Source organism: Solanum pennellii, chromosome 12 (genome assembly GCF_001406875.1).
Source record: "Solanum pennellii chromosome 12, SPENNV200".
Lineage (NCBI taxonomy): Eukaryota > Viridiplantae > Streptophyta > Magnoliopsida > Solanales > Solanaceae > Solanum > Solanum pennellii.
In genome coordinates, this window is record NC_028648.1 from 68830803 (window position 1) to 68856820 (window position 26018).

A 26018-nucleotide genomic window follows, 5' to 3' on the forward strand; every position below is an offset into this window, starting at 1 on the left:
TGTATATATAATTAGTTTATTTTATAAAAATTCAAAAAATTGTCCCAAAAGATTTTGGTCTTACTTAATACTTTATAAAATTGATTTTGTTTAAGTTGTCAATTTACGATTTGAGTCATTAGTTATAATTAAGTTAACTTTTTTATCTTATTAAAATTAAGAAGCTTATTAATTAATTGATTCATGTTATCATTCGCGAAATAAATTAACTTATTTTGTTAAGACCGAATGTTGGGCCATCTATTGGTCAAATTCTCAGCCCTATTCCCTTTCCCTCCTATAATTCTTCAGCAGCCCATCCCACCCCCAATTATCAGCCCACCAAACGAAATGACCCAGCCCACACCCAACTACCTTTTTTTTTCAACCTACCCTCTAATAATTCAAACCCATCTCAAATTTCCAGAAAGCGTGAACTCCACCAAAAAAGACAAACCAACGGCCTGAACGCGCTTCATCGTCCCTGTCTCCATACCACTGCAGCAGCAAAAGCAACCGGGCAAGGCACGCGATCGTCCTTGGTGGCGTGAGATGGAGACACGTATAACACCAAGAACAACCGATTTCATCTCAGCCATCCCCCCTCTTTCCCTTTCCGGATAAGCTCAGATTTTTTTTTCCAGAAAGCTTGTGGATGAAAAAGGGGAAAGGGGGTTTCAAATTCAAACTGGAACATGGAATCCTGATTTTGCCCCGAGTCCCTGTCGTTTTTGGCTCTTCCCCCCTTTTTCCAGAAAAACCTAGCCTTTTAGCTATATATACTCGTTATGATTATTATTTGAGAGGGGGGATTTTTTGGAGAGAAATTTTTTTTGAGTTAATTTACAGCTAACAGAAACGTTGGTGGATAATTTTTAGAGAAAAAAATATAAATACATATATCAGAGAAAATACTAGAGAGAGCTGGAGTTGAAATTTGTTTGAGAATATTCCGAAGGGAAGAAGGTTAGCTCGCTTGAGACCTGCGTCGTTTCTATCTCATTATTTCTTTTCAAGTTCAAAGGAGTTTATCGGGATCCCTGTTCGTTTTTTTGTTTTCTTTCGCTCGGCTGTCCATATTCAAGGTCACGTTGGTGAGAAAGGATCGCCACTCTAAAAGCTCGTCGACACCCAGTTTCGCTGCATCGGAGGAGGTAACACTTCTTCCTTTACTACATCCTTTTTCTTCCCTCCTCTACCTCGATGTGGTATTCGATTTGGGTTGTCGTTGGTTTGGTAATGATTTGGTGTGAAGTATTCATATTATTAAGTTGTTTTTGTTTGGTTTTAGTATTGAGTAAAAGATTCTGTGGTGTGATTACTTTATGATAACCCCAGCAATGTTTCCATTGTTTAATTTTCTCTTGGTTTAGCTAGTTTTTTACGATTTCGTATGTGTTCAGTCTGCTGCTGTTAGAGTCATTATTTTTAAATATGGTTTATGCTTAGCGTCTTCAATCGGCATAGCCCGTGCTATTCTTTACGTTTTGGGGGTGAGTTTACTGTGTTGTTGCTATTTGCTTAAAGGGATATTGCCAAATTTTATGTCTTTGTATGTCCCTTATCTTTGGTCCTATATAATGGGAAATGTTTTTTTTTTTTAAAAAGTGTTTCTGCAAATGTTAGTATGTTGTCTATTTTTATTCACTGTTCTGTTCATGTTTCGGAATGCTCAAATTTGTTTGGTAAAATACAGGAACTTAATGCTTCCATTTCCAATGCCATATTCCAACTTTTATAATACCGTCTAAAATGGTCTCGTTCCATCTAGTCATTTATTTTCTCATTTGCATTGGCTTTTCTCCGCTATCATATTTGTCTAAATAGATACATCTAGGTCTCTTCCATGTAGTTGCAATCAGTTTTAGTGGTTTTAGTTATCACCGACTTTAGTGCCATACTAAATCACGTGGAGATTAGAAAATTAAATCTTAAAATAATATATATATATATATATATATATCCCGTGATTTGATTTCGAAACATTTGCTCTTTACCAAGGCTTTTGTGTCCTTAGCATATCATTCTATGTCTCCCCTAACTTGGCATAGTTCTGTTAGGCCCTCTAATATCTGTGGAATTATTTTGGTATAATGTGTTTTTTTGTCATATGCAGAAACAATGGTCTTACTTGATAGATTTTCTTTATTTATTATTGTTATTTTCCCCTTTTTTTATTTATTTTTTTTCACTTTTGTTTGCTTATTTTTGCTTTACTTTTACCCTTTTCTTAAATCTTTTTTTCCTACTCATAAAGCTCCTAAGTTGCATGTGTTTTCGCTTAATTTGAATTAATACGCCAAAATGGGTAGTTTTTTGTATATATCCTGAAGAAGATTAATTTAACTCAGTTCCTCCGTGTGTATTTGCAACTGTTTAAATATAGCTAATTAATACTTGCTTATTGAAATTATTTTAGTTATTGTTTAATTTTGTTCTATCATTTTTCTCTATTTTTTTTTTTGACATGTTGGGACCATATTTATTCCCCGGTATGGTATTGTGTTTCTTTGTTGAAATGATTATATTGTTCCGGTATATCCATGATGCGAAAATTGGAATATTTCATTTGGTGTTATTTGAAACATATGGGTTATGTGACACCAAAGTTGATGTTAACAGTAGCTTCTCGTGTTATGCTACCATCATATTACATTGTACTTCTATCAATATTATGAGTTTCGCTTATGTTGCTTCCTTCTGTTTGCATGTAAAAATCGCCGGAGTGCTCCGTGAATTCTCTCTCCTTTCCTCTCGCATTTCTGGGAGCCATAAGATCTCAAAATTCCCCTTTCGAGTCAACCCAAAAATTGACGTACAGGTCCCGAGGTTTAAGGAATCAAAGAAGGTCAAAGCACTGAATGATTTGGACAAAGAGTCCAAAAAATTTATTTTGAAAAAATGTTGTATTTTGTTTGGGCCTAAGCCCTTTTGTATCCTCATTATTTTGAATAGTTAGGACAGGTACAAGTCGACTGGGCCTAAGGCCCACAAACAAAGGGTCCAAATACCGGTCCAAGCGGATAGATAACCCGGATTTGGACCCATCTCTCTCTCTCTCTCTCTCTCTTTCTCCCTCTCTCTCTCTCTCTCTCTCTGTCTCTCTCTCTCTTATTTTCATTTTATTTTGAGTTTATCTGTCGGTAGTTTTAAAGTTAGAAACTCCAAATTCCCGCAAAATGCCTTAAATGTTTTATCGACTTACAATCAATAATTATTGTAAAATAACTCACTTGGATAACAAATTAATAGTTTAAACACTCTACTGTTCTAATCATTTTTCAAATCAAGTAAAAGCAATTTTTAGCCAAATTATGTTTGTTGTCGGATAACCATAATTAAGCGGAACGTCTTTTGGTGCTTTCAAAACCTTCCTAAGACGTTAATAGGAATCCTCGAACCCTTTTAAATATTTTCAATTGACTTTTCTATTGAGTCTTTTGAAAATAGAAGTTTTCTTGATTTTTTCTTAAAAATTAAGTGGCGACTCTAAAAAAGTTGAAAACTCTTCGAAATAAAGACTTTTCCTTCTTCGAATAAAACAGAAATGACGACTCTGCTGGGGAGTTTGGAGGATTCTGACCTTAAAACTAATGTTAATCAGTTATTTGTGATAAATTGTTTACTTGTTTAAGTTTATATTCTTTTTTGGACTGTTACATTCATGGCATATCATAACTCCCTCAAACGATAATTATTTCATTTTCACTAAAGGATGATTATGCATGTTCACAGTTGTTCATTAACAAAAATTTTCTCGGGGCACCCTAACGAGCGTAGTTGGCTACTTCATAGTCAACGATCGTTAACTGTCCCGGCCCAAGTAGTCCCTTGGGATACCCTTTCCACTTTAAATACAATTCACTCCTAGTTAAACTAAGATAGAGTGAAACCCAATCCCGAAAAGTAGCGCATTGGCCTAAGACGACACAACATCCCTTGGGTGTTGGGCCAATTAGAAGACCACCTTGAGTCGAAAGAGCCCACGGCTCGATAGGACGAGGATTTTTATTGTTAAATCTGAAGGATGTATTGCGCGTTTAAATGTTCCTCCATTTCAACATGGTCACCAAGACGCCTGACATTCTCCGCGTATGGTGGGACAACCTCAATGATTGTCAAAAGAGATAAATCTCGATTCAACTGGGTCACTTACCTTCAATAATGGACTTCAAAATAACACCCACACTAGAGGAAATTAAGGATTGTCTGGACTCTATCGGGACATGTAGCAAGAGGAAAAAATGTCATGATCATGACATCGTTTTGCCTGATAAGCCAACTAGTGAAGAATTGAAGAATATGTTATTGCTGGTGAATGCAAATTGGTTGGAAACCCACTATATACCACTAATGAGATTTGTAGAGAAATGGGGACACAACAGCTATTTAAAACTATTCCCAAATGAATTCCACAATCACAGTACGTGGAGGCAGACTCAGACTATCGCTTTCTCAGCATGACTTTTAGGAAGTATGGTGTTCCCTACAAATTAAGGAAAGAAAATCGACACTTGGGTTGTTATGGTAGTGGATGCCATATTCAGAGGAATTGGTAGAAAACAAGAAGAAAAGAACTACTGTAGTTTGGCCCCGGTCATCTTGGCCGACATTTATCGATCTTTAAGTTTGTGTAAGAATGGGTTTCCATTTTTCCAAGGTTGCAACTATCTACTTCAATGGTGGATGATTGAGAATCACTGCAAAAGGACGGTGCCCAGCACAGGAGTTGGCCAAACCGAGCCAGACGAGTCCTCTTGATTATTATGAATTCTATCTAAGCGTCCGCAGAATCCCAATTCATACCACCAGGGATGTGTGGGCGAGGGTATTTTATGATCTGAGAGAAGGAGATATACAGTGGATGTTACCAAACTTCAAGTCCGAGTGGGGAGCAGCACAGGGGCAAACTTCCATTTTTAGTCCTTCCTTGGATCAGAGGATTGCGGCCCTACAACCCAGCAAGAGTGATGCGCTAAATTGGTAGAACACAAATCACACCCGTCCAAGGGGATGCTAGATCTTATGTTGTCGATTACAGCGGGAGCGGCATAATACCTTTCGCTAAGATCATCCTCCAAGAATGGGCCAGACGTGTCAACATGAAATGGGATATGGCTGAAGACAGATATGAAGCTGGGTACGTTGACGAATACAAGACATGGTTGCAGAATGATTTGCATGGTGTAATGAACCCAACACGACGCGCAGGTTGAGAAATTGAAGATGTAAAGACAATGCTTCAGATCCATGCATACCATTTTCAGCAAGAATGGGACCAAAGAGAGCAAGAATCTCAGCAAAGGGTGCAAGAATTTTAGGAAAAAGAGCAAGAATTTCAGGAAAAAGAGCAAGAATTTCAGCAAAAAGAGCAAGAGTAGTAGTTCCGAGAATTAGAAAATCAGAGGGTTTTAGGTGTGACGTCACAAGAGTTAGCCGATACAAGGGCTTTTCTGCTGCGTTTGGACGCAAACCTAGACGAGCAGATGAACACTCTACAAGTCGTACCAACATTTTCAAAAGTTGTGTTTGCTGAGTCGTATGTGTTCACAAGCAAGTGCATCATCCATGAAGAAGTAGAGAAGGTCAGAAGACGAGCCGAGCCATCAACCTTTTAACTTCCCTGTGTAGGATTGTTTTTTTTTTCTGTATTCGCATGATATCCCAATCCCTGAAATATACCCCGTTTGATTTAAATTACGTAAAGAACGCTATGATTTTTAGTGAAGTTCATTTTTGGGGATACAATAATTTGTTTAAATGACGCAATACATCCGTCAGATCACTAGGCCTACACCTGGCACTAAAGGGTCACATGCATAATTAGGACGCGATATATGTGTGTTTAACTGCTTATGTTCTATGTTGCTACGAATGAGGATATCGAAAATCCACTCCTATCCATAAATTTCCAGAAGAAATATACAAGAGTCACTATCACAAATGTCCGACCAAAACTTTCTGAGTCTTAAGTTTCTCCATCAAAAGACAAATCTCATCTCCAAATCCTAAACATTACTTTACTGGATCAGGAAAAGTAAAATCGCCGCTCAGGACAAGGGAAAGGGTATTCAAGAGAAACCAAGTGAAGAAGAGAGTATCGATAGGCAGAAGCAGCGCGGAAAGCGTTTATATGAATTATTATTTCCTCTGAGAGCCCCAAAGAAGAAATCAATGAAAAAATGTGTAAGGAGGAAATTTATGAGGAGGTACTTGCCTTGCCAACCTTCTTTCGAGGGATGTCTGGCAAAAGGAGACGGCAAAATTTCTCTCGAGGCATATCTGTACGAAGGCCGAAAGAAGATAGAGGTCATTTCGTGCGCTCTCGTTTTTGAACACTATCGATCTAGGGGACTGCTTAGACCTGTTAAGAAGTCAACCCTCGAAGCGGGATAAGAAGATCTCCATAAGACGTGTGAATGTAATCCCACGGAGAAAGGGCATATAATAGAGGAGTGTATTGGGTTTAAAAATGCAGTCAATTATTTATTCATTATGGATAGTACTCCTAACACTTGGGGTGACAACGTCATCCTTGCATGTGATGAACCACATCTAGACATACCGGTCACAGAGGAAACCAGATTCTTTCATTGTTCATTCAGACCTTTCAAGAAAAGAATGAGGGGGAAATCTACTCAGATTTAGTTCAGAATGGCGTCTTTTCCCATTACTACTAGAATGTGGACATGCAATATTCTCTTCAGCACGAAATCCAAAAGCGTTGTCCCTATCATCATCACGCCACAGACCACAACATTGAAAAGTGTCTCAACTTTCGTCACGGCCTCGAATCCCTCATCGACGTGGGAAAGATTCAAGTTGAGACCATTCCCCGTGGCTAAGATGAAGGTGACGAAGAGAAGAAAATGACTGAGATGGAGTCATTGGTTCATCTTTAAAGCTTTGTTGTTTTTCCGTTTCCTTGTAATCCCAAAGAATAAATGAATGAAAATATTCTCTTTTTTATTCGAACTACGTTGGGCCTGAATTCACCTTGTGAGATACGTAGGCAGCCTCTCAAGGCCGGACCCCTATCTTTAAACATTTCCATTACCCCTCTTCATGTTACGAAAAGATACGAAGGTCAGATCAACATACATCAAAGAGCAGCTGCAAGAAGACCTTAGCTCAACGTGATTTAGCCTTTCTGAGACAGTTTCAAAACTAAAACAAGCAAACTCCTGCTTGTAGAAAATGTGTTTCCGTCCTTACTCGTGAGTTGAAGATATCCTCAAACAAACCAATTCGTGTGTTTATCTACTCTCTATGTGATATTATGCATTTTATATTCTGAATTTGCACTAACAAGTTTGCCTTTGAGTCGCTTTCCTTCTCAGGTACTTTGAAACTGATTTGTGTTGATCAAAAGCTACCAGATCATCCCTATTTCACCAGATCAAAAGTTCGCACAGATTCCTTCCCTAGACAAAGATCAGACAAAGAAAAGACTGTTATGGGGGATAATAACGAAGAAGTAAGTCTTTCTCATGTTGGGGTGGCTCAACCCACCATAGAAGACCAGAATGAGTTGATTCTATTGCTGATGCAACAGATTGCAGAGATGAGGGTAGAAATGCAAAGGAGAAAGGATTCGCCTCCACCAGGATTTGTTGCTAACACTGCTAATGGGAAACCTCCAATCTACTTCCATTCCTCAAATATGGATCCAAACCAGAAGAAGCTTTCTACACCGTCTCAGAATCCGTCAGTTATAGATCTGACTACCCGAAATCCCCAATATGCTTTTGCATTCTACCAAACTCCACCTCTTCCTCAAAACAACCACCCCCAAATGTCACCCCGTCCTCAAAATACCCACCATCAAACTGCTCCCCCACCGCAAAATCAAAACCTAAATCCAAATCAAAATAATTTTAATCCACAAACATCCCACCACCACTTAAATCAGAATACCAATCCGCAGACTTACCCACAGAATTATCAAACCGCTCAAAATGCCTAGAGTCCCTATGTAGCTCCACCCTTACCCAAAAGAACCCCTTGAAAATCCCCATCCCTGCCAAGCACGATGTGTATGGTTCTGAGCTAGACCATTATGAGGAACATGAAAAGGAGTGGGAGGCAAAGGAAGAGGTAAAGGTCGACATAAAAGAAGAGATCAAGAAGGCCATCAAGGAGCTCCAATGCATCCTTGATATCGCCGGGATTAGTTATGAATAATTATGTATTCATCCAAATTTGGACCTTCCAGAAGGGTTCAAGATCCCGAAGTTTGATACCTTCGGATGAGTAGGAAACCCTATGGCTCATTTGAGAGCCTACTGTGACCAGCTCTTTGGAGTTGGTAGGGATGAAGCTCTATTGATGGTCTCTTCATCCAAGCCTGTGCGGAGAAGCTCTTGAATGGTTTACCTCGCAAGAAACCAGGTAATGGCCCAGCTGGAATGCATTGGACAAATATTTTATCGATCGATTTGATTACAATGTAGAATTTTTTCCAGACAGATACTCCTTGGAGAAGATGAAGCAAAAATCAACCTAGAGCTATAGGGAGTTCACCTATAGGTTGAGAAAAGAAGCGGCAAGGGTGAGACTACCCATGTCTGAGAAAGAAATCGTTGAAGTATTCGTGCGCGTGAAAGAGCCTGAATATTATGATAGAATTATGTTGCTCGTTGGAGCAAAGTTTGTCGAGATAGTCAAGATTGGTGAGACTATTGAGGACAACTTAAAATCAGGAAAGAGAGCCGGTGTATCCGCATCCCATGGATCTTCAGGGTTTTTGAAAAAGAAAAGACAATAAATTGCTGTTATTTCATACGGGGAAAGAAAAACCCCAGAAGCTCGTCATATTTCCAAGGTCGTTTTCGGCCTTCCCGAAAATCCGACCAAGCTTGGTACACGCAAGCTAGTTGTCCCAATAATCCTCCAATTTATCATAATGCTACCGGCACTTATCCAAGCGTCCAAGCTCCACTATACCAAGTCCACCAAAGAATTACAAAAATCCATCTCTCGTTTACCCAAATCATCCTCCACCCTACAAAATTCTATCTCCCTACCAGGGTGTTGCTCCCAAATATGCTAACGTGCAGTCAAGCTACCAAGCGCCCCATCCTGCGTATCAAGTACAAGCTCCACCGTATTAAAATCCCCACCCGAACTACCAAGCTCCAATTCCAAATTACCAAATAAATCAATATCCCAGAAGCCAAGCTCCTCGTCCAAATACCAGAAGTTATCAACAAGTGCCTCATCCCCAACAAAGAAGTTATGATCCCTCTCGGCCTCGATTCGAGAAGAAGCATTCGAGGAATTTCACCATTCTCGCGAAAAGCCAAACAAAGTTGTATAAGTTACTGGTTGCGGCCGAATATTTCCACCCAGTAGGGCCCCAACCCGTGGATATCAATTAAAAATTCTTTGGCTAGATCAAAGATGTGCTTATCATTCCAATAGTGTTGGGATTGATACTAAGGAATGTATCAAACTCAAGCACAAGATTCAAGATTTAATGGACCAAGAGGTGGTTTATCTCCAACCAGCTGCACCTAATGTCAATACCAATCTTTGCCGAATCACGGAGGCGATAACGTCAGTATGATAGAAATAGACGATGATTGGTGTGGGACGAAAGTGATAACTCGAATCATTTATGACGAGTTGGAAAAGGGTGTAGCGTCCTTGAGAATAAAAGAGAAAAAAGAGTTCGCTATCTTGACACCTGCAAAAGTTGTTGCCTTGGTGTCATCAAAAGCTCTTATCAAGAAAAAATTCGTGATTGAGACTACTGCTGCACAAAGTATGTCTTGATCCAGAAGATGTTATACTACTGAGGAGCTTGCTCTTGGAGGTCAAAAGAAGGATCAAGCTAAATGGACAATAAGCGAGGTGAGGCAGAGGAATTCTGCAGGAGAATGCAACCGTAAGATTATTCTATTGTCAAGTATTTGGAGAAGATTCCAGCCCAGATTTCTGTATGGGACCTGCTGATGAGTTCTCAGTCACACATGCATGCTTTGATGAAGGCTCTCGATTATATGTATGTACCCACAGGCACAAGTATAGATAACGTGGCCGCTATGATCCACCAGGTTATTCGAGGGCATCAGATTAACTTTTGTGATGACGGGTTGCCTTTTGAAGGGGGGTCCCACAGGAATCATCACAATTGACTATGTGAAGTCAAGTGATAATGTGTCAGATCCACTAATGAAAGGCCTAGTGAGAGAGGTAGTTGAAAGATCATCGAAAGGAATGGATTTACGTTTAGGACAAGTCAGCATGGCGGTAACTGTATTTAGCATATTGGAGATTCCAAGAGCTAGATTCAAGGAGAAAAACAAAGTTGTGACTGATGTCTCAACATTGTCAATCAAGTCAATCAATTCTCATGATGAAGACAATGTTCAGGAACAAGGTTAAAACTTTAAGACTTATTAATGAGTTAATAAAGCTTAAAGTTTTTAATGATTTTCTAAGTTTGGCAAATTTGATCAAATAATGTATCTACGAGATGACACGGTTAGAAATCGCCTATGTGAGTGTGAAGTGTAAATCGTTTCAAAGAGAATCTTATGTCAAAATCCTATTCTCTATACACTCATGAAATCAGGAGGTGTTCATGGCTGAAACGAACACAACCGTAAGAACCATAAACAGTAAGGGTTTATTGTGTGACATATGGTTATATGGGTATACACTAAATCTCGACGGTTCAAAGATATCGTATCTACCGTTTGACCAAGTATATCCGAGGTTTAACTTTTGTGATGACGAGTTGCCTTTTGAAGGGGGGTCCCACAACAAGGCACTGCATATTACTGTCGTCTGTCACGGAAAGAGTGTCAACCTCGTCTTAGTAGATGATGGATCTGGTCTAAGTATTTTCTCGTTGTCGACGTTGAGGCAGTTAATGTTTGACTTGGGAAAACTTGAGCAAAACCAAGTCAATGTAAGAGCCTTTGACGGGGTTCATAGAGATACGTTGGGAGCGGTGAATCTGATCATCCAAATGGGCCCAGAAGAATTCACTGCACAATTTAAAGTATTGGATATCGATACCAGCTATAACCTTCTTCTGGGAAAGCCTTTCATCCATATGGCTGGAGCTGTCCATTCTACTCTACATCAGATGATGAAGCTCGTATGGAAGAACGAAGAGCGGGTTATTCCTAGCGAAGGGAGTCACTCTGGCAGAAAGGCGCCAATCATTGATTAAGTATCGCGAGGTACAAATTTTTACACGGTGGAGCTGGTAAATGTCACCAGTGAAGACTTGGCCCCACAGACTCCCCTACCTGCCGTGTACAAGATGATAGCCACGGTGATGCTGCAGAATAGTTTTGAACCAGGTTTGTAATTGGGAAGAAATTCCCAAGGAATTATTGAGCCTATTCCGGTCCTTGTTAAAGGATCCAGATATGGTTTGGGGTACATCCCCACAGGTGATGATTTGAAGACAAAGAAGAAGAATGATCAAGTATTGGCTAATCCGATCCTCCATCTGTATCAATCATTCCCAGCCCGGGAGTATGCTGAGCATGAAGACTTTTGGAAAGGAATCTGTGGCCTTTTTGAAGAAATTGATGCTGTCATTGAAGAAGAGGTCCAGCTGACAGGATTCCGCAATGCTAATCTAGGAGAGATGCTGCAGAACTGGACCTCCACGCCTATCCTTATTCCACGAAATCCTTTGTAGAAGGGCATCGTTTTATGCATATTTAAATAGGTGGTAGTCCGAAAGAGGCTCGAGAACTACCATTTTGAATTTTTCTTAACTATTTGAATTTTTAAATTTCCATCGTGATGTTCAAAAAAGGCAACATGGCCCTATGCCATGGCCAAAGTTTTCATTGTTTTCCAATTTGAATGAAAACCTCATTTGTTTATAAAATTTATTTATTTACTCATTTGTTATACTTTGATTGTCTAACTTTGTTTGTTTATGGTTTCAGTAATGTAGGTTTTTAAACCTACTAATGTAATGCTATGTCACGAGCTGAATGAACAAAATGAGGTAGGTGATGACGAGGTTGATGATTACTAAGAAGAAAGTGAGGAACCAGAGTATGTCTCCAAAGAATTTTGGCAGTTTGAAAATCAGCATAAACTAAATTTGGAGGAAACTGGAACTGTAAATCTGGGAGACCAAGAGTGTGTCAAAGAGGTCAAAATCAGCGTCCACTTGAATGAAGATAAAAAATGGCCTAATTCATTTGCTTGCTGAATATATTGATGTGTTCTATTGAGAGTCGGTGACATGCAAGGGCTGAGTACCGATGTTGTATCTCATAAATTACTGATTAATTTGGGGTTCGATCTGGTGAAGCAAAAGGCTCGAAAGTTCAAGCCTGAATTAAATTTAAAGATTAAAGAAGATATCACCAAGAATATAGAGTCCCGATTGGTGGAAATGACAAAATACCCGACTTGGTTGGCCAATGTTGTTCCGGTCACCAAAAAGATGGTAAAATCAAGATTTGTGTCGAATAAGAGACCTCAACAAAGCTAGCCCGAGGGATAATTTTCCGTTGCCGAATATTCATATTTTGATTGATAACTGTGCTAAGTATGAAGTGATTTGTGGATTGTTACGCAGGTTATCATCAGATTCTGATGGACGAGGAAGATGCAGAAAAGACAGTTTTTATTACACCTTGGGGTGTATATCATTACAGAGTGATGCCATTTGGCCTCAAGAATGCTTGTGCTACCTATATGAGGTCTATGACGACCATATTTCATGACATGATTCATAAGGAGATTGAGGTATATGTGGATGACGTCATAATCAAGTCCGGCGATAGTTCGGACCACTTGGAACATGTAAGGAAATTCTTTAATCGTTTGCGTCGTTACAACTTGAAGTTAAATCCCGCCAAATGCGCTTTTGGAGTTCCAGACAAAAAGTTGTTGGGATTTATAGATAGAAGAAGGGGTATTGAGCTCGACCCTTCAAATATTAAATCAATTTAAAAGTAACCTCTGCCGAAGACAAGAAAAAAGGTGATGAGTTTCTTAGGGAGGTTAAACTACATCAGTCGATTCATAGCTCAATCAACCATGGTGTGTGAGCCTACCTTTAAGCTGTTGAAGAAAGACGCCCAGACAAAGTGGACTGAAGAATGTCAGACTACTTTTGATGCTATCAAGAACTATTTGTCAAATCCACCGATATTGGTTCCTCCGCGAGAAGGGAGTCCTTTGTTGCGGTATTTGTCTGTCTCAGATAGTGTATTCGGATCCGTACTCGGTCCACACGATGAGACAGGAAAGAAGGAAAAAGTTATCTATTACATAAGCAAGAACTTTACTCCATATGAGTCTCGATACACTCTGGTTGTGGAGAACGTGTTGTGCTTTGACTTGGCTTGCCCAGAAGTTGAGACATTATTTGTCTTCGTATACTACATATCTCATTTCTATAATGGATCCATTGAAGTATATTTTCCAGAAAAATATGCCGATCGGAAAGTTAGCTGAATGGCAAATGCTGTTGAGTGAGTTTTATATCGTGTATGTGACTCAGAAGGAAATAAAGGCACAGGCTTTGGCTGATCATCTTGTAGAAAATCCCGTTGATGAAAAGTATGAACCACTTAAGACTTATTTTCACAATGAAGAAGTGTCATTTAAGGGTGGAGATATTTCTGAAACATACCCCGGTCAGAGACAATTCTTTGATGGAGCAGAAAATCATCAAGGTAAAGTTATTGGAGCAAATTTAGTGTTAGAGTCTGGTCAACACTATCCCATTGCGGCTAAACTCCGATTTAATTGCACGACAACATGGCCGAATACAAAGCTTGTATTCTCGGTTTGAGAAGGGCCATTGACATGAACGTCCATGAGCTGTTGGTTATTGGAGATTTAGATCTGTTGATGCTGTTGAAGTTGCGAAGCTTATTGAACAGATACATGTTGGAGTTTTTGGTACGCATATGAATGGGCTCACTTTGGCAAGAAAGATCCTACGAGCTAAGTATTTCTGGATGACTATGGAGAATTATTGTTGCAAGTTTGTGCAAAAATGCCACAAATGTCAAGTCATGGTGATTTGATCAGAGTGCCACCTCACGAACTTAATGCTATGAGTTCACCTTGTCCAATTTGTAGCTTGGGGTAAGGATGTCATCGGTTTGATAGAGCCAGCCGCTTCAAATGGACACAGATTCAGTTTGGTTGCAATTGATTATTTCACCAAGTGAATGGAAACAACTTCTTTAAAGTCGGTAACCAAGAATGTTGTGGTTGATTTGGTTTGTAACAATTTGATATGCAGGTTCATATTATCGGAATCAATCATTACTGATAATGGTGCAAATCTTAACAGTCACTTGATGAGAGATATATGTGAGCAATTCAAGATTACTCACCGAAACTCAACTGCTTATCGCCCTCAAATGAACGGAGTTGTGGAGGCCGCCAATAAGAACATCAAGAAGATTCTGAGGAAAGTGGTTGACAATCACCGAGGTTGGATGAGATGTAGTCATATGCTTTATTGGGTTATCGGACGACCGTCAGAACGTCGACTGGAGCTACTCCATACTTGCTTGTGTATGGAGCAGAAGCAGTCATACCTGCTGAAGTTGAAATATCGTCTTTGAGAATCATCCAAGAAGCTGAGTTAAGTAATGCTGAATGGGTCAGCAAGCGGATCGATCAACTACTTTTGATTGATGAGAAGAGAATGGTTGCCGTTTTTCATGGTCAGTTGTATCGACAGAGAATGATTCGCGCTTTCCATAAGAGAGTAAGAGCTAGAACTTTTGAAATCGGTCAGTTAGTACTTAAGCGCATTTTTCCTCATCAAGATGAGTACAAAGAAAAATTGGCACCAAATTGGTAAGGATCCTACATGGTTCACAAGGTATTATCCGTAGGTGCTTTGGTCCTGTCGGAGATGGATAGCACCGTATGGCCTAAACCAATCAACTCAGATGCTGTCAAGAGATATTAGGTGTAAAGTTTTAGTTTGTATTTATGTCATTTCTTTGTAATAATTTTGTTTGCTTGTATTTGTTTTGCTTAAATTTTTATCCCTTTTTGTAATGAACTACGTCTTACCTGAATTCTCAAGAATGAGATAAGTAGGCGGCCTATATCGTCTTCGGTCACCCCTTCCACCCCTTTTTAAATATTTCTTTGTATATGAACTACGTTCGACCTGAATTCTCAAGAATGAGATACGTAGGCGGCCTATGTCGTCCTTGATCGGTTTTCTTTGTAAATTTTTTATTTTGTTAAACTTTGAGGAGGAACTACGTTTGACTAGATTCCTGCCTCAACGGGATACGTAGGCGCCACAAAGGTTCGGTCATATCTCCCATAAGATTTCTATTCCTCTTTACAATAGAAATTTGGACACAATTTTTGAGAGGGACTCAACAATTCTCGAGAAGAAGATTCTTCCTTAGCAAGTCAAGACTGAAGATGTTTCGAGATTTGCAACTGGGATAGAACTTTTGACAAGATCTCAAAAATTTTGCAATCTACTCAGTTACAGTGGAAAGATAAGCAAGACATTTAACTGGAACAAAAATTTTGAGGATGGCCAAAAGATTTCCGCATGTGTTTATCTACAAGTCCAGAATGACTTTGAAAAACTCTTAAGCGAATAATCAGATAGACCTCCAAGCATCAGACTCAAAGAAGTTTGTTAAGCCTGATATGACATGACTTGGCATTGACCTTTTTTCAGATACTATTTCACGAAAATTTATTTCTCTTAAATTTTCTCTTTTAGGTTTCATTTGTTTTGACATAAAATTTTTGTCTTATATATTAATAGTCGGGAGATCGGGAAATCAACCGGAGATAGCAGGACAAGGAGCAGAAAACTGAAGAAATCAACACAGATCAGTTTGTTTTTAAAACTAACAATTTTTCTGTGGACGCAGGTTTATAGATTTGCTCTGAAATCAGCAAATTCTTATGATGGATGAATATGTAGAAGTCAAAGGAGAAGAAAACTATCCCAAAATCAATAGTTTAATTTAGTCAATTTCCAATAACATGAAATTTATAAAGAACGTCCGACAAGGTTCGAAGGTAAATCAAGCGAAAATCTCAAGAAGATATTCATGCCCTCTTAATGATCATGCATCGCGAGTCAATATCCATACATCACGGAAGATCATGCATTGTGAGTCAATATTCGTGTATCCCAGAAGATCATGCATCGCGAGTCAATATCCATACATCGCGGAAGATCAAGTATCGCGAGTCAACATCCATGAATCGCGGAAGATCATGCATTGCGAATCAATATCCATGCATCGTGAGTCAATATTCATGCATCGCGGAAGATCATGCATCGCGAGTCAATATTCATGCATCGCGGAAGATCATGCATCGCGAGTTAATATCCAAGCATCACAAGAAGATTCCATACCTAGCAGAAATTTATGCATCGTGAGAAGAATTCATACCTCGCAGAAATTTATGCATCGCGAGAAAATTTTATACTTCACCAAAATTTATGCATCACGAGAAGATTCCATGCCTCGTTGAAATTTCTTCATTGCGAGAAGATTTCATACATCACAGAAATTTATGCATCACGAGAAGATTCCATGCCTCGTTGAAATTTACAAATCGCAAGAGGATTTCATTCCTCGCAGAAAGTTATGCGTCGTGAGAAGATTTCATACCTCGCAGAAATTTACGCATCACGGGAAGGATTCCATGCCCTGCAAGAAGTCATGCACTGCCAGAAAAGAAAATCGTGCATCCCAAGATAAACATTTATCTATCGGCATCAACTGCATTCTTTTATTTTGATAAAAGTAAACATCAAGAGAAACACTAGCACATTGCATCAACTTTCCTTTATGTTGACATTAAATGAAGAATACATTGAAGATTATATTGCAAACACAAGGCATGAGCTTTATTTGCTTTATGACAAACCAATCGAGGTTACGTCAAAAAAAATGTCGAGGAGAACAATTAAGTGTTGACATGGTAAAACACACTGTCTCCCATCTTGATTGCATTTTTATGCTGACGGATTTTATCTTAGTCTTTGTCGAGAGCATCCGAAAGGATGAATTCTTTGAAACATATCACAGGTGCGGACGACATCAAAAAGGATACAATACAATGTGGAACTTTTTCTTAGCAGCGAACTGGGACATAGTCCAAAGAGGAGTGTCAAACTCTTAGGACTCAAGCAGAGGAGCGACTTCCACCACAACTAAACCACACCCCTATCAAAAGGAATGTGTGTTTTTCTTTAGGTCTTTCAGTTTTGAGTCTCGCATCCGGAAATTTTGGTATATGTCGGAAGCAAGTTTCCAATCTGAGTGACAATGCGCCAAGAGTTTTGGAAATTATATCCGTGTAAGCTCTTAATTATGGGTGTGCAGCGCGCCTCATTCATGGCTAAGAGGTTACAAGCCTCCTTTTCATACTCGTTTAACTTTGTCACTTGTCCAGAGCCAAAGGTTATCTATAGTAATAGATTTCTTTTTCAGCCGATCGAGTCGACTACAAGCAGCTTGATTCCTTAGGCATAGGGATATATAGGCGGGCTCAATGTCGAAAACTCGGCTGTATTCCAACACTCATTCTTAAATCTTATTCTCGAGTATTTAGGTCCCCTCATAATTCAGTACAGGAGTGACTATTGAATTCTTTAAAAATTGTGTATTAAATCAGGCGTATTGAACAACATGTGGCCTGAATTCTCATATAGTCTAAGATATATAGAAAATCCATTTTTGGGGTTCGGTCATAATTCCTAGAGTCCGTACCAATTCCTCTTTTTAAGGTGAAGATGTGGTTTGTCAAAATTGGATTAGTCAATTTCATTTTCTTGGAATTTCTTGCATCAATCCATGTAAAATAAGGGACAATTGTTGACACCAAAATTTTGACCCTCCCCGATAATAATCAATTTTTTAGTTTCATAATTTCCTAACCAGTTGAAATAGTCGACTTTATAAGATTCAAATGATTTTCAAGTCATTTTAAAGATAATTTTAGTCGACTTTTTATAATGTTGAAGCGATGTATATTCTTATAGGTTTTTTTATAATTATTTATTTTATGAGATATTCAAAAAATTGTCGCAAAAAGGTTTTAGTTTTACTTAAAACTTTATTAAATTAGTTTTAGAAATTTGTAGGTCGAATCCTTAGTTTATAGTTAAATTTATTAGTTTATCTTATTATAGTGTAAGTAATATATGTTTATATAATTGTATATATAATTAGTTTATTTTATAAATATTAAAATCGTCCCAAAAGATTTTGGTCTTACTTAATACTTTATAGAGTTGATTTTGTTTATGTTGTTAGTTTACGATTTGAATCATTAGTTATAATTAAGTTAACTATTTTATCTTGTTAAAATTATTAATTAATTGATTCATATTATTATTAGCGAAATAAATTAACTTATTTTATTAAGACCGAAAGTTGGGCCATCTATTGGTCTAATTCCCAGCCCTATTCCCTTTCCCTTCTCTAATTCTTCAACATCCCATCCCACCCCCAATTATCAGCCAACAAAACGAACTGACCCAGCCCACACTCAACTATCTTTTTTTTCAACCGAACCACTAAAAATTTCAACCCATCTCAAATTTCCAGAAAGTGTGAACTCCACCAAAAACGACAAACCAACATAATCAACGCGCTTCATCATCCCTGTCTCCATACCACTGCAGCAGCAAAATCAACTGGGCAAGGCACGCGATCATCCTTGGTGGCGTGAGATGGAGACACGTATAACACCAAGGACAATCGATTTCATCTCATACATACCCCCCTCTTTCCCTTTTCGGATAAGTTCAGATTTTTTTTCCAGAAATCTTGTGGATGAAAAAGGGGAAAGGGGGTTTCGAATTCAAACTAGCACATGGAATCCCAATTTTTCCTTTAGTCCCTGTCGTTTTTGGCTCTCCCCCCCTTTTTCCATAAAACCTAGCCGTTTTGCTATATATACTCGTTATGATTATTGTTTGAGAGGGGGGGGGGGTTTCTAGAGAGATAAGTTTTTTTGATTTAATTTACAACTAACAGAAACGTTGTAGGAAAATTTTTAGAAAATAACATATACATACATATATCAGAGAAAATACTAGAGAGAGCTAGAGTTGAAATTTGTTTGAGAATATTCCGAAGGAAAGAAAGTTAGCTCAGTTGAGACCTGGTGTCGTTTCTTTCTCATTATTTCTTTTCAAGTTCAAAGGAGTTTATCGGGATCCCTGCTCGTTTGTTTGTTTTGTTTCGCTCGGCTGTCCATATTCATGGTCACGTTGGTGGGAAAGGATTGCCACTCTAAAAGCTCGTCGACACCCAGTTTCGCTGCATCGGAGGAGGTAACACTTCTTCCTTTACTACATCCTTTTTCTTCCCTCCTCTGCCTCGGTGTGGTTTTTGATTTCGGTTGTCGTTGGTTTGGTAATGATTAGTGTGTAGTATTCATATTCTTAAGTCATATTTTTTGGTTGTAGTATTGAGTAAAAGATTATGTAGTGTGATTACTTTATGATAACCCCAACAATGTTTCCATTGTTTGATTTTTCTTGGTTTAGCTAGTTTTTTACGATTTCGTATGTCTTCAGTCTGCTGTTGTTAGAGTCATTCTTTTTAAATATGGTTTATGCTTAGCGTCTTCAATCGGCATAGCCCGTGCTATTCTTTGAGTTTTGGTGGTGAGTTTATTGTGTTGTTGCTGTTTTCTTAAAGGGAGATTGCCAAATTTTATGTCTTTGTATGTCCCTTATCTTTGGTCCTAATTAATGGGAAATGTTTTTTTTTTAAAAAGTATTTCTGCAAATGTTAGCATGCTGTCTATTTTTATTCATCGTTTTGTTCATGTTTCGGAATGCTCAAATTTGTTTGGTAAAATACAGGAACTTAATTCTTCCATTTTAGATGCCATATTCCAACTTTTATAATACCGTCTATAATGGTCTCGTTCCATCTAGTCATTTATTTTCTCATTTGCATTGGCTTTTCTCCGCTATCATATTTGTCTAAATAGATACATCTAGGTCTCTTCCATGTAGTTGCAATCAATTTGAGTGGTTTTAGTTATCGCCGACTTTAGTGCCATACTAAATCACGTGGAGAATAGAAAATTTAATCTTAAAATAATATATATATATATATATATATGTATGTATATATATATATCGCGTGGTTTGATTTTGAAACCGTTGCTCTTTACCAAGGCTTTTGTGCCCTTAGCATATCATTCTATGTCTCCCCTAACTTGGCCATTATATACCTCCGTTTGATGCTATTGGGTGTTAATTGATGATATGAGTCTTCAACTTCATTGATTAGTTTTATTAGCATAGTTCTGATAGGCCCTCTAATATCTGTGGAATTATTTTGGTATATGTGGTTTTATCTCAAATGCAGAAATAATGGTCTTACTTGATAGATTTTCTTTATTTATTATTATCATTTTTCCCTTTTTTATTTATTTTTTTTCACTTTAGTTTGCTTATTTTTGCTTTACTTTTACCCTTTTCTTAAATCTTTTTTTTCCTTCTCATAAAGCTCCTAAGTTTCATGTGTTTTCGCTTAATTTGAATTAATACGCCAAAATGGGTAGTTTTTTATATATATATCCTGAAGAAGATTAATTTAACCCAGTTCCTCCGTGTGTATTTGCAACTGTTTAAATATAGCTAATTAATACTTGCTTATTGAAATTTTTTTAGTTATTGTTTAATTTGGTTCTATCATTTTTCTCTATTTACGGTTTTTTTTGACGTGTTGGGGCCATATTTATTCGCCGGTATGGTATTGTGTTTCTTTGTTGAAGTGATTATATAGTTCCGGTATATCCATGATGCGAATATTGTAATATTTCATTTGGTCTTATTTGAAACATATGGTTTATGTGACACAAAGTTTGATGTTAACAGTAGCTTCTCGTGTTATGCTACCATCGTATAACATTGTACTTCTATCGATTTTATGAGTTTCGCTTATGTTGTTTCCTTTTGCTTGCATGTAAAAGTCGCCCGAGTTCTCCGTGAATTCTCTCTCCTTTCCTCTAGCATTTCCGGGAGCCATAAGAGCTCAAAATTCCCCTTTCGAGTCAACCCATAAAATTGACGTACAGTTCTTGAGGTTTAAGAAATCCAAGAAGATCGAAGAAATTGAATGATCTGGACAAGAGTCCAACAATTTTATTGTGAAAAATGTTATATTTTGTTTTGGCCTAAGCCCTTTTTTATCATCATTATTTGGAATAGTTAGGACAGTTACAAGTCGAGTGGGCCTAAGGCCCACAAACAAAGGGTCCAAATACTTGTCCAGACAGACAGATAACCCGGATTTGGACCCATCTCTCCTCTCTCTCTTTCTCTTTATCCCTCTCTCTCTCTCTTATTTTCGTTTTATTTTGCTTTTATTTGTCGGTAGTTTTAAAGTTAGAAACTCCAAATCCCTCCAAAACTCCTTAAATTTTTTATCGACTTAAAATCAATAATTTTTGTAAAATAACTCACTTATAGAACAAGTTAATAGTTTAAACTCTCTACTGTTCTAATCATTTTTCAAATCAAGTAAAATCAATTTTTTAGCATAATTAAGTTAGTTGTCGGATAACCGTAATTAAGAGGAACGTATTTTGATTCTTTCAAAACATTCCTAAGACGTTAATAGGAATCCCCGAACCCTTTTAAATATTTTCAATTGATTTTTCTGTTGAGTCTTTTAAAAATAGAAGTTTTCTTGATTTTTTCTTAAAATTAAGTGGCGACTCTAAAAAAGTTGAAAACGTTTCGAAATAAATATTTCCTCATAATAAATACTATCTTTTACAGGCACACGGTCAAAAGGCACCACATAGACGAGATCACCCACACACACTGTTACTAATTCTCTTTCCAACTCTTACTAATATGCCATTTTGCCAACCATTTTCAAGACCTTGTAAGGGCCTACATATCGAGGACTGAGCTTCCCTTTCTTGACAAACCTCATCACCCTTCATAGTTGAAACATTCAAGAAAATCAATCATCAACTTGAACTCTAGTTTCCTTCTCCTTACATCTGCATAAGAAATCTGATGACTCTAGGTTGTCTCAAGTTTATTTCTAATGAGTTGCACTTTCTTCATAGCATAATTTCCTAATCTTGTCCTATCAAAGATTCATCACCTACTTCAAACAAACCAACAGGAGATCTACATATACACTAATATAGTGTCTCATAAGGGGTAATCTAATTGTTGGAATGGTAGCTATTGTTGTAGGAGAACTTAATAAGAGGAAGATGATCATCTATTCTACCATTAAAATCAATCGCACAAGCTCTCAACTTATCCTCTAGGGTCTAAATAGTACGCTCTGCCTGTCCATCCGTTTGCGGATGAAATGTTGTCTTAAGATTAACCTGTGTACCAAGACCCTTCTGAAATGGCTTCTAGAAATGAGAGGTACACTAAGGACCTCTATCTGAGATGATAAAAAAATGAACCTCATGCAACCTCACAATTTCATTAATGTCAAGCTTGTCATAGTCCTCTACCAAATTTGTTGTCTTAATCGCCAAAAAGTGAGAAGACTTGGTCATAATGTCAACTATAACCCAAATGGATTCATGTTGTCTGCGGGTACAAGGTAACCCTGTGATGAAATTCATATTGATCACTTCCCACTTCCAAGAAAAGTATCGATCTCTTGAGTCATACCCCCGGTTTCTGATGTTCTACCTGACTTACTGGCAGTAAGGGCACTTACTCACAGAATATTCTATATCCCTCTTCATGGCATTCCACTAATAGACTTTCCACATATTGTGGTTTAGTAGCACTTTGAATAGAATATCTGGAACTATGGGCTTCTATAAGAATATGTTTTCTCAACTCACCCACATCGGGAATACACAATCTTCCCTTGTAGCGAAGTACACCATCTCCCCCTTAGGAGAAAACCTCCACTCTCAGATTGTGGACGACACCCTTAAGTTCAAGCAAGATTGGATGATTGTCTTTCTTTTCCTTAACCTCCACTACCAAAGAAGATTGTGCCCCATTCTAAACTACTACACCATTGTCTGATATGCTCATAAAGTAAAATCCCAAGCGAAGAACCATGTGAAAGTCCTTCACTAGTTCCTTCCTTTCTTGCTCAACATGGGCTATACTACTCATAGATAATCTTCTAAGAGCATCTGCTACTACAAGGATGGTAATGCACAATCATATCATAATCCTTAAGGAACTCAAACCAACTCCTCTGGAGAAGGTTCAACTCTTACTCGGTGAACACATATTAAAGACTCTTATGATCAGTGAACTCATCTACTGAACACTATAGAATTAGTGTCTCCAAATCATTAGTGCAAACACTATTGCTGCAAGCTTGATGTCATGAGTTGGACTGTTCTTCTCATTGACCTTAAGCTTCCTAGAAGTATAAGCTATTACCTTATCTCACTGCATAAACACACAACCTAGTCCAACTCTTGATGCATCGCAATAGATCACATAACCATCTGAACCCTCTCGTAGAGTCAAGAAAGGAGTTGTAGTCAATCTTATTTTCAATTTTGTGAATCATTTCCCAAAATTATCTGACCATTGAAACATGACCATCTTCTGAGTCAACCTAGTCAATGGTGAGGCTATGGATAAAAATCCTTCCACGAACCTTCTATGATAACCCACTAGAGCTAAGAAACTTTTGATATTTGTAGGAGGCCATTGTTTTAATGCTTCTATATTCTTTGAATCCACTCAGATCCACTCGCTAGAAACAATGTGACCAAGGATAGTAACAGATTTCAACCAGAAATCACATTAGCTAGACTTAGCTAAACACTGGCAATCTTTGAGAATCTGCAGCTAAACTCCCTAATGACTTGCATGTTCTTCCTCATTCCTAGAGTAAATAAGCATATCATCAACAAAGATGATAATTAACAATTGGAAACTCTTTTTGAACACTTTGTTCTTAAAATTTATGATAATTGTAAGAGCATTGGTTAGTCCAAATGACATAACTACAAATTCACTACGACCATCAGTTCTAAAGGATGTTTCTGGAATGCCACTATCTCTAACTCTGAGCTAATGATAACCTGATACGAGGTCTATCTTCAAGAAATTATTAGCACTCTGAAGTTAGTCAAAAAGTTCATCAATCCTAGGGATGGGATACTTATTTTATATTTTGACCATGTTCAATTAACTATGGTAAATGCAAATTAAGAGAGAACGATCTTTTGTCTTTACGAACAACACGGTGTACCCTATGGCGAAATAATAGTTCTGATGAAGCCCTTATCTAAAACGTATTTCAATTGTTCTTTCAATCCCATAACTTCTTCTGGAGCCATTCTTTAGAGAGTATTATAAATAGGTTGGGCATCTTGAAGGATATCAATTCCTAAGTCAATTTTCATTTCGGAAGGAACTCCAGGAAGATATTCTCGAAATTCCTCTGGAAACTAACTCACTACTGGAACTGACTCAAGAATTGGGCTTTCAGAGCTAGAATCTTTAACCTAAACTATATGATAGATAACCTTAGAGATCATCTTTCTGGCATTAAGGTATGAAATTAATCGACCCATAGGCTCTAAGCTACTAACCTTCCATTATAAGATTGGTTCGTTGGGAAAATGAAAACGAACGACTGAGGATTAAAGGAAATGTAACCAATCCTTGCCTAGAATGACATCAAAGTGCACCATATCTAACACAACAAGATTTGCTGAGCTGACTTTATGAAAGACAGTGACAGGGAAATTTATGTATACTCGTCTAGCTATGACTGAGTCACCAACTTGACTAGAGACTGAGAAAGGTTCTTAGATAGTTTCTGGACTGACATTGAATTGTACTTCTATGTAAGAGTTACAAAAGAGAGAGTATCCCCTAGATTTAATAATGCATAAACATCAAGGTCAAAGACTCATAAAATACCAGTGAGTACATCAGGATAGCCTTCTTGATCCAGGCAAGCATAAAGAGCATACAACCTGTTTTGACGCTGACCACCACCTGTACCAGATGAATTACCCTGCTGATTCGGGCGACTCGCTGGTGCTGCTGAAGTTGTAGGTTGAGATCTACCATTATTTCCTCTTTGACCTTGTCTAGAAGATGATTGACCACACTCAAAGCATCTTTCCTTACCTGCAAGGCACTCGCCCTGATGGTTCTTACCATACTTAAGGAAAGTGGGATAAGTCTTGGTGCCATAAACACCTTCCTGAGATTTAGAGACTTACACCCTACCTATCTAATCATACCTGTTCTTGGAGGATAAGACACTAACTGATGAAGGGGCTAGGGTAGAAGATTTCTGATGCAATTGCGAGCGATTTCCACCATTCTACTCTGCTGAGAATAGTCATACTTCCCAGTCTTATCCTTCTAATTATCCTTGGCCTTTTACCTAAGATTATTACTCTCAACCTTCATAGCATAAGTCATAATGCTAGAGATGTTCATATATCCTAGTAACATAGCATTTCGGCACTCTATTTTAACTAAATCTAACAGTACATATAAGAACTTATTCATTTGAGCCCTGGATTCAACAACTACGTGAGGAGCATACCTGCAAAGTCAATTAAACTTGATCTCATACTCTTAGACCGTCATGTTACGCTGCCTTCAATTGAGGAATTTTTGGTCCTTTGCTTTTATCAACTCTATTGGGAAAGTCTGTCTAGGAAGGTCTCAATAAACCAATCCTAAGTAATAGGAGTTGCATCTGTACCTCTATTATTCTTCCACTGAGTGTACCATATATGAGCCACATCTTTCAGCTGGTATGATATCAAATCAACCCGATCATTCCCAATTACCCGCATCACCTCAAAGATCTTCGTGATCTCATCCAAGAAATTTTGAGGATCTTCACCAATGTGTGATTCTATGAACATAATTCATCCTAACAAAGTCACAAACTCCTGCTATTGCTGATCAACCATTAGCATTCACAAGAGCTTGAATTAGATTATTCTCGTAAGCCACACTCTAAGCCAACCTTTGAATGGATTTCCTGAACTCAGCATTGGAGACTTCCTGATCTGGGACTAGAGGAACTGCATTTGCATTCATAACGTTAACTCTATGAGTA

General features: G+C 38.0%; 2 protein-coding genes, 2 long non-coding RNA genes and 1 pseudogene across 4 annotated transcripts; all 5 read left to right on the forward strand.

Annotated features, from left to right (window-relative positions):
- Positions 1–406: 406 nt before the first annotated feature.
- On the forward strand, positions 407–3034 carry LOC114075095. Its single transcript, XR_003575443.1, has 2 exons — positions 407–945; positions 1065–3034. It is a non-coding gene; the product is annotated as an uncharacterized LOC114075095 (long non-coding RNA).
- A 2059-nt stretch (positions 3035–5093) lies between these two features.
- Positions 5094–6889, forward strand: LOC107006504 (annotated as a pseudogene).
- A 6119-nt stretch (positions 6890–13008) lies between these two features.
- On the forward strand, positions 13009–14153 carry LOC107006506. Its single transcript, XM_015205044.1, has 4 exons — positions 13009–13386; positions 13475–13674; positions 13820–13878; positions 14062–14153. Exons 1-4 carry the CDS (start codon positions 13009–13011, stop codon positions 14151–14153), a joined length of 729 nt encoding a protein of 242 aa, XP_015060530.1.
- A 132-nt stretch (positions 14154–14285) lies between these two features.
- On the forward strand, positions 14286–14797 carry LOC107006507. The gene is made up of 2 exons (XM_015205045.1): positions 14286–14421; positions 14517–14797. Exons 1-2 carry the CDS (start codon positions 14286–14288, stop codon positions 14795–14797), a joined length of 417 nt encoding a protein of 138 aa, XP_015060531.1.
- Positions 14798–18440: 3643 nt separating this feature from the next.
- LOC114075074 lies at positions 18441–21308 on the forward strand. The gene is made up of 2 exons (XR_003575406.1): positions 18441–19276; positions 20935–21308. It is a non-coding gene; the product is annotated as an uncharacterized LOC114075074 (long non-coding RNA).
- The last annotated feature ends 4710 nt before the right edge of the window (positions 21309–26018 follow it).

Coding starts and splice junctions, on each gene's coding strand:
- LOC107006506 (XM_015205044.1), top strand. CDS start 13,009: ATGGTGTGTGAGCCTACCTTTAAGCTGTTGAAGAAAGACGCCCAGACA. Junction 13,387..13,474: donor TCTATAATGGATCCATTGAA/GTATATTTTCCA, acceptor TATGTGACTCAG/AAGGAAATAAAGGCACAGGC. Junction 13,879..14,061: donor GATACATGTTGGAGTTTTTG/GTACGCATATGA, acceptor TCCAATTTGTAG/CTTGGGGTAAGGATGTCATC.
- LOC107006507 (XM_015205045.1), top strand. CDS start 14,286: ATGAGAGATATATGTGAGCAATTCAAGATTACTCACCGAAACTCAACT. Junction 14,422..14,516: donor AGTGGTTGACAATCACCGAG/GTTGGATGAGAT, acceptor TGTATGGAGCAG/AAGCAGTCATACCTGCTGAA.